The sequence below is a fragment of the Hibiscus syriacus genome, unplaced genomic scaffold (assembly GCF_006381635.1).
Source record: "Hibiscus syriacus cultivar Baekdansim isolate YM2019G1 unplaced genomic scaffold, ASM638163v2 tig00001104_pilon, whole genome shotgun sequence".
NCBI lineage: Eukaryota > Viridiplantae > Streptophyta > Magnoliopsida > Malvales > Malvaceae > Hibiscus > Hibiscus syriacus.
In genome coordinates, this window is record NW_024061844.1 from 57,533 (window position 1) to 70,118 (window position 12,586).

At 37.8% G+C, this 12,586-nt stretch overlaps 2 protein-coding genes across 3 annotated transcripts; one reads left to right on the forward strand and one right to left on the reverse strand.

Moving 5' to 3' along the window:
• The first annotated feature begins 1,620 nt into the window (after nucleotides 1-1,620).
• Nucleotides 1,621-2,468, forward strand: LOC120120059 (LOB domain-containing protein 38-like). Its single transcript, XM_039139811.1, has 2 exons — nucleotides 1,621-1,881; nucleotides 1,976-2,468. The coding sequence occupies exons 1-2, from the start codon at nucleotides 1,698-1,700 to the stop codon at nucleotides 2,443-2,445; spliced, it is 654 nt and encodes a 217-aa protein (XP_038995742.1). The 5' UTR covers nucleotides 1,621-1,697; the 3' UTR covers nucleotides 2,446-2,468.
• A 1,269-nt stretch (nucleotides 2,469-3,737) lies between these two features.
• LOC120120020 (QWRF motif-containing protein 2-like) lies at nucleotides 3,738-8,148 on the reverse strand. 2 transcript variants are annotated; one of them, XM_039139787.1, is made up of 5 exons: nucleotides 6,650-8,146; nucleotides 5,540-5,659; nucleotides 5,128-5,244; nucleotides 4,930-5,019; nucleotides 3,739-4,208 (listed from the first exon to the last, which is right to left on the reverse strand). In XM_039139787.1, exons 1-5 carry the CDS (start codon nucleotides 7,976-7,978, stop codon nucleotides 4,026-4,028), a joined length of 1,839 nt encoding a protein of 612 aa, XP_038995718.1. In that variant the 5' UTR covers nucleotides 7,979-8,146; the 3' UTR covers nucleotides 3,739-4,025. The 2 variants fall into 2 exon arrangements, with proteins under 2 accessions (XP_038995714.1, XP_038995718.1); XM_039139783.1 differs by having other exon boundaries at nucleotides 3,738-4,208; nucleotides 4,930-5,244; nucleotides 6,650-8,148.
• Nucleotides 8,149-12,586: the final 4,438 nt, after the last annotated feature.

Here is a 12,586-nt window from a genome sequence, read left to right on the forward strand (position 1 = left end):
CGGATAATTTGCCAAAAAGACACGATGATGTCACCCACACACTTCATTGTCCCTCCTTCACCACCGCTAAACTTGCTCAAAAAGAAAAATACAAACATCAAGAGTATTTATGAACTGAATGTCCGAATTTTTCTTGTGGTCTCTGATGAGTTCCATTTGGCTGCTTTCTACTAATAAAGTTTGGTTAGGAAGGTGTCAACTCTACACTGATTTGGTGTTCTTGTTTTATTTGTACCTTTATTGGGTTAATAGTATATGTATGTGTAGAAGTATCAAGCATGAGATATATATAACTGGTGCAAGCATTTATGTTAGTTTCAATGATTAAGATTGCATTTGCTATTGTGGAGTAGGTAAAATGATCATTTCTCCATGACAGAAGGGTTTGCAATTGGTACACAAAAAAGTTATTTAAATCGTCTTAGTTTGGAAACAGTTGAAAAGTGCTGCAAGAGATAATCAAAGTAAAAGAGAATTAGTTAAACTTTTTCTAATTACCATGGTAGGTCCCAAGTGAAACTGAAACTAACCATGTATATATATATATATGTAATGAGACAAAAGTTTGATGTTCACTAGAGGAATATAAAGTTCTTTGTACTTGCCCAATCCTCAACATAGATGCTTTCAATCAATTATTCTGTGTTATCTGCCATGGAATGAGCAGCTCTCTCCCTCCCTATCTGCCATTGACCGGTTGCAAATCACAGTACCCTAGACTGACAAAAGACAAACACATGGTTTGATGTTCTTCAACAGATAAGAAGAAGATAAATAATGGCAACAATCATGTCTCCAAAGATAAGGCTTTGAAATAGGGTATCATGTTGAAGCGTAAACTTGTTGATGGCGGAGACAGATTTGAAACTGGTTAGACATCGATCTGTGTATTCAGCAAATAGAATTTGGACAGCTAAAGAAAGGTTGGATCGAGTCGTGCATAGGTAGGTTTCTCGACAAAATCAAAATTATATTCCTATGGCAACCTACATGCTCCATTACTATTTCTTGACTAATGCTAAAGGTAGAACCTTTTTCTGATAAGGATATCGTTGTCTGGTTTTGTCCTCCATTAGTCTACGTAATGGAGCAGACAAAAACCCTAACCCATTAAGATTTTATCCCCCCCAACTAATATTGTCATGAATAATCCTTTATTTAATCTACTGTTATAAAGCTATGCCTTACTCGTTTCTTTTAAATTTACTGTGAAGGGTTAGGGTTGAAGTGAGAAGAAGATCAAGGATCAGGTTCTGCAGGCTTCTAGTGTTTGATAATTTGTACTGAGAGGGTAGTACAAAAAAGATGGAAAAAAATTGGCTGGACAAAGCTAATCCAACGATCTACGTCAATAAAAGAAGTTGGAATCCAACGGTGGACATAGACACATCAAAAAGGAAGCGGAAACACGGAGCCGCTCATGCCCAGACTATGGAAGATATTCATATTCTCCCACCTTATAAAAATAAGGATACCCCTTAACCCAACCACGGTCAACTTAACTCAACCCTAATCTATCATGTTGATTAAAATACCCCCTCCCTCTCTCTCTACATTCTCATGTGGTTTTTCAAGCTCACTCCTTTCGCCTACTTTCTTTACCTGCTTGCTTGAAACCCAAGTAATCTCTGGTCAACAAAAGGGACAGCTTTTTTTTTCTTCTTCTTTTCTTGTTGGTGAAGATCAGCTGAGGAAACATGAGCTGCAACGGTTGCCGAGTGCTCCGAAAAGGGTGCAAGGAGACATGTGTGTTACGTTCAAGCTTACGTTGGATCGAGTCCCCCGAAGCCCAAGGCAACGCCACCTTATTTCTCGCCAAGTTCTTCGGCCGCAGTGACCTCCTTTCTCTTATCTCTTCCGTCCCTGAATCCCAGCACCCTGGTGCTCTTTCTCACTTTATTTTCTATTTACGTTATCGATTTTTTTTATTTTACGTATATTGAAGTGTTTTTTTTTTGTTTGGATTTTGTCATAGCTTTGTTTCAGTCTTTATTGTTCGAGGCATGTGGTCGTACCGTGAATCCCGTGAACGGAGCTGTAGGGCTGTTATCCAGTGGGGACTGGCATATCTGTCAGGCGGCGGTTGATACGGTTCTTCAAGGCGGAGCGTTACGGCCAATTCCGGGGATCATAGCCGGAGTTTGGACGTCGAGTTGCGATGAGTCATCTGATGGTTTTTGTGGCAACAGCTCGTACAACTTCCAGAACCGCTACGCTGAGTCGAAGCTTTTGATGAGGATGATGATGGAGAATGAAACGGCTTCAACCGTGTCGGATCTTAGCCTCTCTTTGATGACAAAGTCCGGTGGCGGAAGGCGCTACGAGGAAGAAAAGAAGAGAGCAAAAACGATGTCGCTTTATTCGGAGGAATCGGAGATAAGTATTTCCGAGAGCAAGGAAAATGAAGAAAGCCAGAAGAGAGAGATTTTGAAACTCTTCGTCTGAGAACACTTTTACCCCCTTTGTTTTGTAAGCCGGCGATCATGTTGTGAATAACGAAGAGGAGGAGATAAGAAAGAGATAGTTGTTTTTCCACTTTTACCCCTTTTATTTAATACGCCAGAGAATCATTTTCTGAACTTTTGGTGAAGGGACATGGAAATTGGAGTCGGACCATATTTAACTCAGGTTTAATAAAATGGGCTATCCTTACCATTTGAGTTGGGGTTATCTGATTCAGATATTATGTGTTCATCATATCAGTTAATGTTTGTTGGGGTTATACATGACGTACTTCTCTAACATGGCTTTCACTTTGAAGAATAATATTAATGGGACTGTATATAGAATATAGATGGAAGGGGTACGATGTTTAAACCAACCAAGATGTAGGCAAAAGCTGAAGATGAAGTCAGCTGATTCCTCATTCCTCATGCAACAAGGAAAGAGAAAATCATCTGATTAAGAGAGACATGAGGCGTGGTTTGTAGTATTATTATACCAGCCAAAGAATGGAGATATTGTTTAAAGGGAGAAAAAGAATAGTGGGGTGCACGTCCCGCCCCCTGCGCCACCCAAACTCCTCCATTGGAAGTGGCTTCCACGGCATAACCCAGCTTTTCTTTTCATTCATGGGATAGGGACTGCAGATGTAATTAGCTATAAAAGCAAATTAACATTTTTCCTCCATTCAATCGTTTCGCCGCGTCTATTGCGTATGCTGTGGATCACACAAATTCATTTTCCTTTCTTTAAATTGGAAATCTCCACTCATTTACACGTCACTAGAAAGCATTTCCTCTGTAACCCAGCCTTATCAACTATTCTTGGTTTAATGGTTCAAACGTTCTCTTTTTTTTTCTTTCCTTTTTCAGATAAAAGGCTGTTGATTTCATTGTATTTATCTCTCAACCAATGCGGATTATGTTTACTACGAGGGGCAGGTACGGTACGGATTGTTTTTCTATATATTAATATTTTAAAATATTATTATTTAATACATTGATTAAAATTGCTACGAGAAAAAAAATCTCCATAAAATAATTATCTCATTTAAAATCCAAATGAATTAGAATGAAATGAAGATTAAAGGATTAAATAGTACATATATGTTCTGGGACTATGGTCTAAAGCAATTTCTTAAAATTAAATTTGTTCTTTATCAGGGGAAGGAAGTCCTTCAAGTGTTATATTACGCCTTTTTAATCCTTTACTTGCCAAAACAAAACCATCAAGGAAGGTTGAAAGTGTATGTATTAAAGCGAACAAAGATAGAAACACAAGAGAATTAATGTTTATTTACCCTTGGAACCATAAATTCAGGGGCCTGAATATGAGAACCCCGAGACTAAAATCTGTAAATCATCCAAGCACTTTGATCCGTCAAAAGCACTCAAAAATTAATGTTCAGAAAAGGGTTTAATTGGGTGAAAACAGATGTTTTGAGGCACAAAGGGCTTAGATGATTATTTGAATGTAGTTCAAGAGCAGCCTTCTTATATTTAAGCCAAAATTCGGATGAGGAGGGAATGGTGGTTGATGCTATGTTAGTTATTAGAGGAAAGGCAATGAAAATCACATGAGCTTTACAATTCCGTTGTCATGCTGGAAGGTAATTGATTTAGTTGTAAAATGTGTGTTCTGAGGCTACATTCTTTCACCTGCATGGCTGCAATTGTTGATACAAGTACTTGGCAATGCTCAAGTAAAGCAATCTCATTTCCACTTACATTTCCAAGTCCTCCCACCAAGGACTTGACTTCAGCAACCTATCAACCAAAAAAATAAATAAAATTAGATAAAAGTATAAAATCACAAACTAAAATTGCTAAAAGAAAAACAAAGGGAATATCCCATTGTCATTAAAGTAAGTGAAGCTTATAGTTTATCATTGTCATCCAAATTTAAATGGTAAGTTCCATTTTCATCCTTAATCCAAAGCAGGATGCACAACCTGTGTCATTTTTAATACTTGTACAACTGCTTCAGAAAACAAGCAGCTAAACTAACATCAAATCAATCTGATCACCCTTTGAGGACTGTAAAGAATTTCTTAGCAGCTACAGTTGTAACTTACGCAAGCTCTAAGGAGCTTATGCTTATAAAATGATCAATCTTTCACACTGGAACATGAAAACTTCTCGACACATGGGTACATGCACTCTAAGGTGCTTATGCTTATAAAATGAGCGATCTTTCACACTGGAACACGAAAACTTCTTGTCACATGGGTACATGCACTCTAAGGCGCTTAAGCTTATAAAATGATCAATCTCTCACACTGTGGAACATGAAAACTTCTGGACACATGGATACATGCAGTTCTAACCATACAAACAGTGTACCAGGACATTAGGAAAAGATAAAGCTTGCACTCTGCATATAATCAAGGGGACAATGGAAAAATTCAAATGTGAACATAAAAAAGAAAGTGTGAAGGGTGAAAGAGGAAACAGAGCCTAAGGATGAGAGAAACTGAGAAAGAATTACCTTGGAGAACAATGAGCATATGGAGGATGAAATTCCCTGCATTATGTCAACCGCTGAACATATAGCATCATTCAAATTTGGGACATCAACCTGTACAAATGAATAGCCAACCAAGATGTTTCCTTTAAGACCAAAGAGGCTAATACATGAAATACCACAGCTTGAACAAAATTGACAAATTCCTAAGATGGAAATTACCCTTGCTCCAGCAACAACTGGAAGGCGGAGTGTCCTAGCCATCAAAGCTTCCGTAGCCGCAGACAATGAACTGCAATAATCATGGTCCAGGACATCCCATTCATCCAAAAGCATCATCTGAACTCATCCATAAAAAAGAGAGTAAACGCATGAATTGAAACATGCAATTATAGCTGACACGAATATGTAAAAGGTTTTTTCAGATAAGGAGCAAATTGAAAGTAAGATAAAAGGATGAGAGGAAATGGGAAGGGGGAAGAGAGATGGCAAGAGATAGAACAGGAGAGAGAGATATGCAGTTTGAATTCTAACGGAAGAGGTAGAGAATGAGAAAATAGGATAATCAAGTTCAAGATGAGCAAAATAATCAAATTAACAAGGTACAAATCCACAACGGAGACATGGTTCTTACTTTCCCCTTCAGGATGGAAATCAGCTTCAATTTTTGCCTAAGCAACTGTAACTCAGTTCTTTTCGCTCTAACAGATTCTCGAAGTTTTGAGGTAGTTATCCATGCGCTATAGAGATTTTTCTGTTGCAATAGCACAATAAAACAAAAGGATTTCTCATCAGATTTTAACTTATGTAAGTAACCTCAGAGACAATAAGATAAACTAAGGTTCTTACAAACACAATGCAAAACAATAATTAAAACAAATGCTAATCACTTCAACTATTGAAAAATAAAAAATCTCAAGCTAACTCCTATTTCCCCTGCTTCGTGTTTCTCAATAAATTTATTCAACCATTGCTATTTCTATGGCACATAGAGTCTGGAAACTCTGCTTGCCTTTAATTTGATCAGACTGTTCCAGATATAGTGAATGCAACTATTATTTCTCCCTGTTTCTCCTATCTCGGACTAAAATCTTTGAACCATCGCTGTTTCTATGGCACATAGAACGAAAACTATGCTTGAATCTAATTTGATCCGACTGTTCCAAACGTAATGAATCGCCTCTAACTCATTCCTTAAGCAAGAAGATCAGCAACTAATAAGCCAGTCTCTCCTCTTGAGACATTTGGTCCTTTTAACTTCTATTGTTAATTTGAAACCACAACCTACTGAACTCATTGTCTCTCAGGTGCCCTTGGCATGCAGAGTACGCATACAGTTTAAGTTCCTCTTTTCATTCTTGTATCGGCATCCATTTTCACTTATTAAAGAATTGCACTAAGATATCTTTTTAAACAGACGAAGTAAGAATTTGTAATGGAAAAAGCTGTCAACAGAATCGTTTTAACCCACAAAACAACTATGCTAGAAAGCAATATCAAAACTAAATCTACCATATGATAGAAATTACAATCAATCAATAGAATAACCATAAAGCTGGAGTGTCAAGCCTTCTCAAGCAGAAAGTGACATTGGGAGTTCCAATTTTGCCAATAACACTATTTGTCTGTTCATATCATAGAATCTAAATTTTAAGTGTGAATTCCTAGCAACGATGTAAAAATACATAATGTAAAACTGGCAAATATCATGGTAAAATGCAATATGGGAGCAATTCAGCCATACCTCTGCATTAGAGGTCTGGGGAAAAACAGCAGCATCTGCTCTAGCATTGGTAAAACGCCATTGCAACAGCCTATTATGAAGTAGCCTCAACAAATGAACATCCGAAGCCTTATTTTCCCCAATCTTGCCCATCTTAAGAACGTCACCAGCAAAGCTCAAAATTGACGGAGTATTTACCAAATTAATAGCGGATCCATTCCGCACTCTAGAGGGGCTCATTCCCCTCGAAGGAGAGGACACACCAAGCTTACTCGGCGATGCAGGCCGAACTGATCCACGAATCGGAGATAACTGTCCTCTGCTGTTCACTACACCTTTAGGAGACGACAAAGGACTATCAATACCGAACTTGTCTGGTGCAAGTATCTTAGAGTGAGCAGTAATTTTCTTAGAAACCGGCGAGAGAGGACCGGCCCGGCGTAACCGACTACTTGTCTCTTGCAAAAACCGGGCCGGAACTATTATCCCCCGAGACCCACGCTTAACGTCTCCATAGCCGTTAGAAGAACTTTCAGGAGCTCCTGCACTACCAGAAGAAATATTTTCAGTATCCGAAGCCGCGGGATCAAATTGAGCCTCGGATCCAACGGCTGTAACACCTGTTGAATCTCTAGTGTCAATCATGTAATTTTGTAGTGCCCTAACTACATTGCCGTTAACAGATCCGTTTAACCTCTTCTTCTCGTCGGCGAAATCGACGCTTCGACTCATTGAATTCAATTTCCTAAAGCCGGACGACAACCGCTCCACGTTTGAATTTCCCGTTTGATCTATTCCTCTAGCCGGTGTCGGTGTGATCGGCGTTGGCTTTCTCTTCTCCGGAGTGCCTTTCCTTGCTGCGCCTGGAGATGGAGCTGGTTTAGCTTTGGTAAACTGATAAGAAAACGAATCTCCCTGAAACGAAACAGATAGGCTTCTCGTCGAAGTGAAGAGCAACTTCTGAGCAGCGGATAATTCGCCGTTACTGTTACCTTCACTATTTCTCAAATTCATAGAATTGTTAGGCCGCGGCGTCACCACCTGCCTCCGCTCCACCGATTGCGACCGCTTGTTATTCGATGGAGTTGTTGACTTCGAAACAAACGGCGACAGGCACCGCTTGGTAGAAGCCGCTGAAGAAGAAGACGATGACATTGAGGAATTTGAGGATGACGGCGTGGACAAATAACGAGAAGTGACCTCACGGAACTTCTGACGGCGGGGAGCAATAGCATTGTCGGGGTCGGAAGGCAATAAAGGAGGCCGTGATGGATATTGGTGTTGGCCGTATGGTTGTGGCTCTCCGCCACGCTGTTTGGGGTTTACCGCTGCGGACACTGTAGCTACCATTGCCGTACACACAAAATTGAATCCGCAGAATCTCAGTGATTCATAAGCTCACTCACTCCAAAACCCTATAAGCACTCCTGAAAATCTCACATCCAAAACAACGAGGGAATCAGCGTTCAAAGTTAATTAGAAAACAAAAGGAGCAGAAACACTAAATGACCGCTAGCTAGGAACGAGAGCGTAAGAGTAGAAGCGAGATAGTGAGAAGGGTGTGAGCAGTTTAGGCGAAATTTGAGTGCATAACGTTGTGCTCGTATTTTTTTCCTTACATCGGTTTTCAAACTTGAAGAGAGAGGAGCGTAATCGCGAGACAGGGAGGGGGGACTACACTCGCGTAGAGGAGTGGTAACGTCTGTAGATGATTGTGATATCAGAAAATAATGACACGTGCAGGCGAGTAGTTGTGGGGATAATTTTAGGAGAAAGTGAAAGGAACGAGGAATGTTGAGGTGAGAACTGTGAAATATTCATAGACGTTACGCTAATGCTAACCACGCTCGAATTTAAATTCTTTTAAGAGGACGTTGAAGTATTATTATTGCATAACTGTTTTTTAAAGGTAAAATTGAGCGAATAATTTAAACTGATTATTTATTTGGCCGATAACCAACTTCATATTTATCTTAGAATATACCACAAATGCTACCGTGACAAACTCTTAACTCATCACGTCCATCTTATGAATTTGTTTAAAAATTATTTTTAAAGGGATTTAGGTTTGTGGGTCCTTTCAGATTAAATTATTTAATATATTTCAAGAAATTCATGATTATTTAGTATATTTCAAAAAACTCGTTACGTGGATATGATGAGTTCTGTTAAAATATATTAGTTTTATGAAATAAATAATATATTTTTAATAAAAAATTTAAATTTGGTTTTATGAAATTAAACTAGAGGCGATACAATTTTACCGAAAGTTATTTACTAGTGAGGACAGTGAGGTTGTGGACTTACCTAGGGGATTATATGTGCGTGCTGCCTCAATGGAGGAATTATTCAGACCCATCTCAATGAAGAAATACACATAGTCATATTTGTCATGGCTCCATGGAAAGCACCTGGAATGGACGGTTTGCCTATAGGTGTTTACCAAAAGAATTAGGCTACTTTTGGAGAGTCTGTTTGCTCTTTTATTAGATATATTTTCGAGAGAGGTAGTTGGCCATCCACTCTAAATCATACTTCGTTAGTGTTACTTCCTAAGGTACCTATCTTGGAAAAGTTCAACCAATTTCGTCCAACTAGTTTATGTAACTTGATGTATAAAGCAATTACAAAACTAATTATTAATCGACTAAAACCTTATTTGCCACATTGGATTTCTAAAAATCAGACTAGTTTTTTGTTTGGTCGCTCGATGGTGGGCAGTATTATAATTACTTAGGAGGTGATCTATTCAATGAGACATAAAAAGGGACGAAAAGGATGGATGATGATTAAAATCGACTTAGAGAAGGCTTATGATCGATTGGAGTGGAGTTTTATCGAGGAACCTCTAAGCGATCTAGGTATTCTGACGAACTTGATTCATTTAATAATGAAATGCATTACCTCGTCTAGCATGAGCATATTATAGAATGAGGGGATGACGAATGAATTTCAACATTCGCGAGGAGGTGATCCTTTATATCCGTATATCTTTGTGCTTTGTATGTAACTTTTAACACAACTTATACAGTTGGAGGTAAACTCAGGTAGTTGGCGACCGTTTAAAACATCCAGCGCTGCTCCAGGTATATCACATCTAATGTTTGCTAATGATATGGCGCTTTTAACTGAAGCAAGTCGGCATCAAGATCAACTAATTCAGGCAGTTCTATCTCGTTTTTGTGCGGCTTCCAGACAAAAGGTAAACTTTGCTAAAACTACAATGTTTTTTTCTTCTAAAAACGTGGATCTGAATATGAGCAATCAGATTAGTACTGAGTTGAGATTCACAGTGGTGTCAGATCTTAGGAAGTACCTCGGTGTACCTTTACTTCATGAGCGGGTCACGACAGCGTCATACCAATATTTAATTCAAATGGTGAAAGACAGGTTGAATAGCTGGAAAATGAGATCTCTATCATTTTTTGGTCGAATCACATTGGCGAAATCAGTTCTCATGGCACTCCGTACATACACGATGCATTCGACAGCAATACCACGACCAATCTGTAGGAGTATAGAAGGTCTAATCAAACATTTCATTTGTGGTACGTCACTGAACAAGAAAAGAATTCATCTTGTTAAATGGGAGAACATTTGTCAACCCATTAAAGACGGAGGATTGGGATTTCGTCATTTGACCTTTCAAAATGAAGCATTTTTAATGAAGCTCGCTTTTAATATCTTGACGAACAAAAATAAGCTTTGGGTTCGTTTTCTTCATGTGAAATACAAAATGAAACATTTGATTCGGAGCGTAAACGTCGTCATCTCAACTTGGATAGCAGTTGCCCCCTTTGCAGTGACCCGAATGAGGATATAAATCATACACCATGTCTTTGTCCATCAGCACATACAATATGGGCGAGAGTGGTAAAACGAGAACGACTGCAAGAGTTTATTGAAATGAATATTGCTGATTGGATAATAATGAACCTGTGTGAATTCTGCTCAATACATTGAAAAGAATGATGATTGGGATATTTTGTTTGGTGAGTTGGTATGGAATATTTGGATTTCTAGAAATGTAGTGGCTTTTGATAACCCTTTATCCGATGAAAGACCAGCACTGGAACGCAGTCTCCATTGGCTGGATATTACAAAAAGGGTGGGATGGTTTAAGGTTAACTCAGACGAGGCTCGTTGTAAGGAAAATGGATTGGCAAAGTGTGGAAGGGTGATCTAAAATCATATAGGTAACTGACATACAAGTTATTCCAAGTTAATTGGACTATGCTCAGTACTAGAAGTGGAGTTATGAGGAGTGTATTGTGGTTTACTGTGCGCATGGGACTTGGGTTGTCGACAAATTATAGTTGAGACGAATAGTTTGGAAACGATCAAGGTGATAAAACAGGCTAAGGACGGTACATTTCAGTTTACACTATTACACAACATTCTTGAGTTGGTGCAAAAGAACTGGGTGGTTCATTTTCAGTATTTTTCCAGGCTTGGAAATCAAGTTGCGGATGGAATGGCAAAATTAGCAAATAGGTGGAGCTTGGAATGCAAGGTTGTTATGGAGGCACCCGAGGAAGTGAAACAAATATTACAGGAAGACCAAAACAATAGCAATGTATAGCCGTTAGTTTACTCTTTGTTACAAAAAAAAAATGAAATTTGTCTTGTGACGAGTTCCTTTTGAATTTTAAATGTATAGTTGTTACTTGAATGTTGGGCAACATGCATAATATTTTTAAATTCCACTGAACTTGTCATGTGGACTAACGAGTGACAACGATCTTATTGAATTTTTTATTAGAAATCGGAGTGAGTTGATTGTGTTAATATGAGAAATGATAAAACCAAATCATGAGTCAGTGGGAACTATTTGGGTATGATTTGACGAACGATTTAGATTCAAGGTCATCTTCAGATGAAGAGCGGGTAAATCATGCATTAATGTCGACAGTTGAGGAAAACAAGCAGACGAGGAAAGTTGAAGAAGATAATAAGAATACGATGAAAATTGATAAGAAGAAGAAGTATAATGACTTACCAATCCGGCGTAGCAAATGATTTGTAGAAAGAGATGAAAATAATAAAAATAATAGTATGAAATTTGAGAATAAAAAAAGAAGATAAAAGAAAAATATGAAGATTTACCAATCCGACGTAGTAAATGAATTATAGAACGGCGTAAAAAATATTAAAATAATATATGAAAAAATATTGATTTCTATGGTCTAAATATACGTATGAATTTTTCTTTACTAATTAAGTAATTATTGTAGTAAGTAAATTTATTTATGAATAATTTTAAATTATATACGAATAAAAATGGAAGTTGAAAATACATAAAAAAATACATTCCAAAAAATATGAAGTGAAAAATAAAAATTTAGAGTAGTACATAAACACGGTTAAAAAACAACAAATAAAAACACACATTATCTTCAATGTCGATATTTAGGAAGATGCAGACAATGTTTCCTGTTGTGGCCTTCACCTCTACAGTAGCCACAAAACTTTTATAGACATTTCTCTCTTTGAGGATCATCCATATCAGTATAAATTTGGCTAGATTTAGGTTGGTCCTTCAACTTCCTATGCAATTCTAGATTTGGTAATCATTCTTCAAAAATAGTTGGTGTAGGCCAATAAACATTGTTTGGAAGATACTTAAACTGACAATTGTATGTGTACGCATAGTATTCATGCTATAACACTTGTCAACATAAGAGTATGAGTCAACATTAATGTACAAACATGCAAAGATAGCTTGAGCACATGGGAATCTAAAAGCTTGAAATTGACTGCAATCACACAATTTTTATTTAGATTATCATTATATGTGGTAGAATTATCTCCCTTATGTTGTCGAACAAGGGCTTAGATAACGCAATCAGAATCAAGTCAAACAAATTTATGAACAAACATTGATGTTGCATGTGATTGATTTTTTTTTTTTTTGCATTGTCTTCTCTAAATCTAAAGCCCAATTTCTCCTTTCGTTGG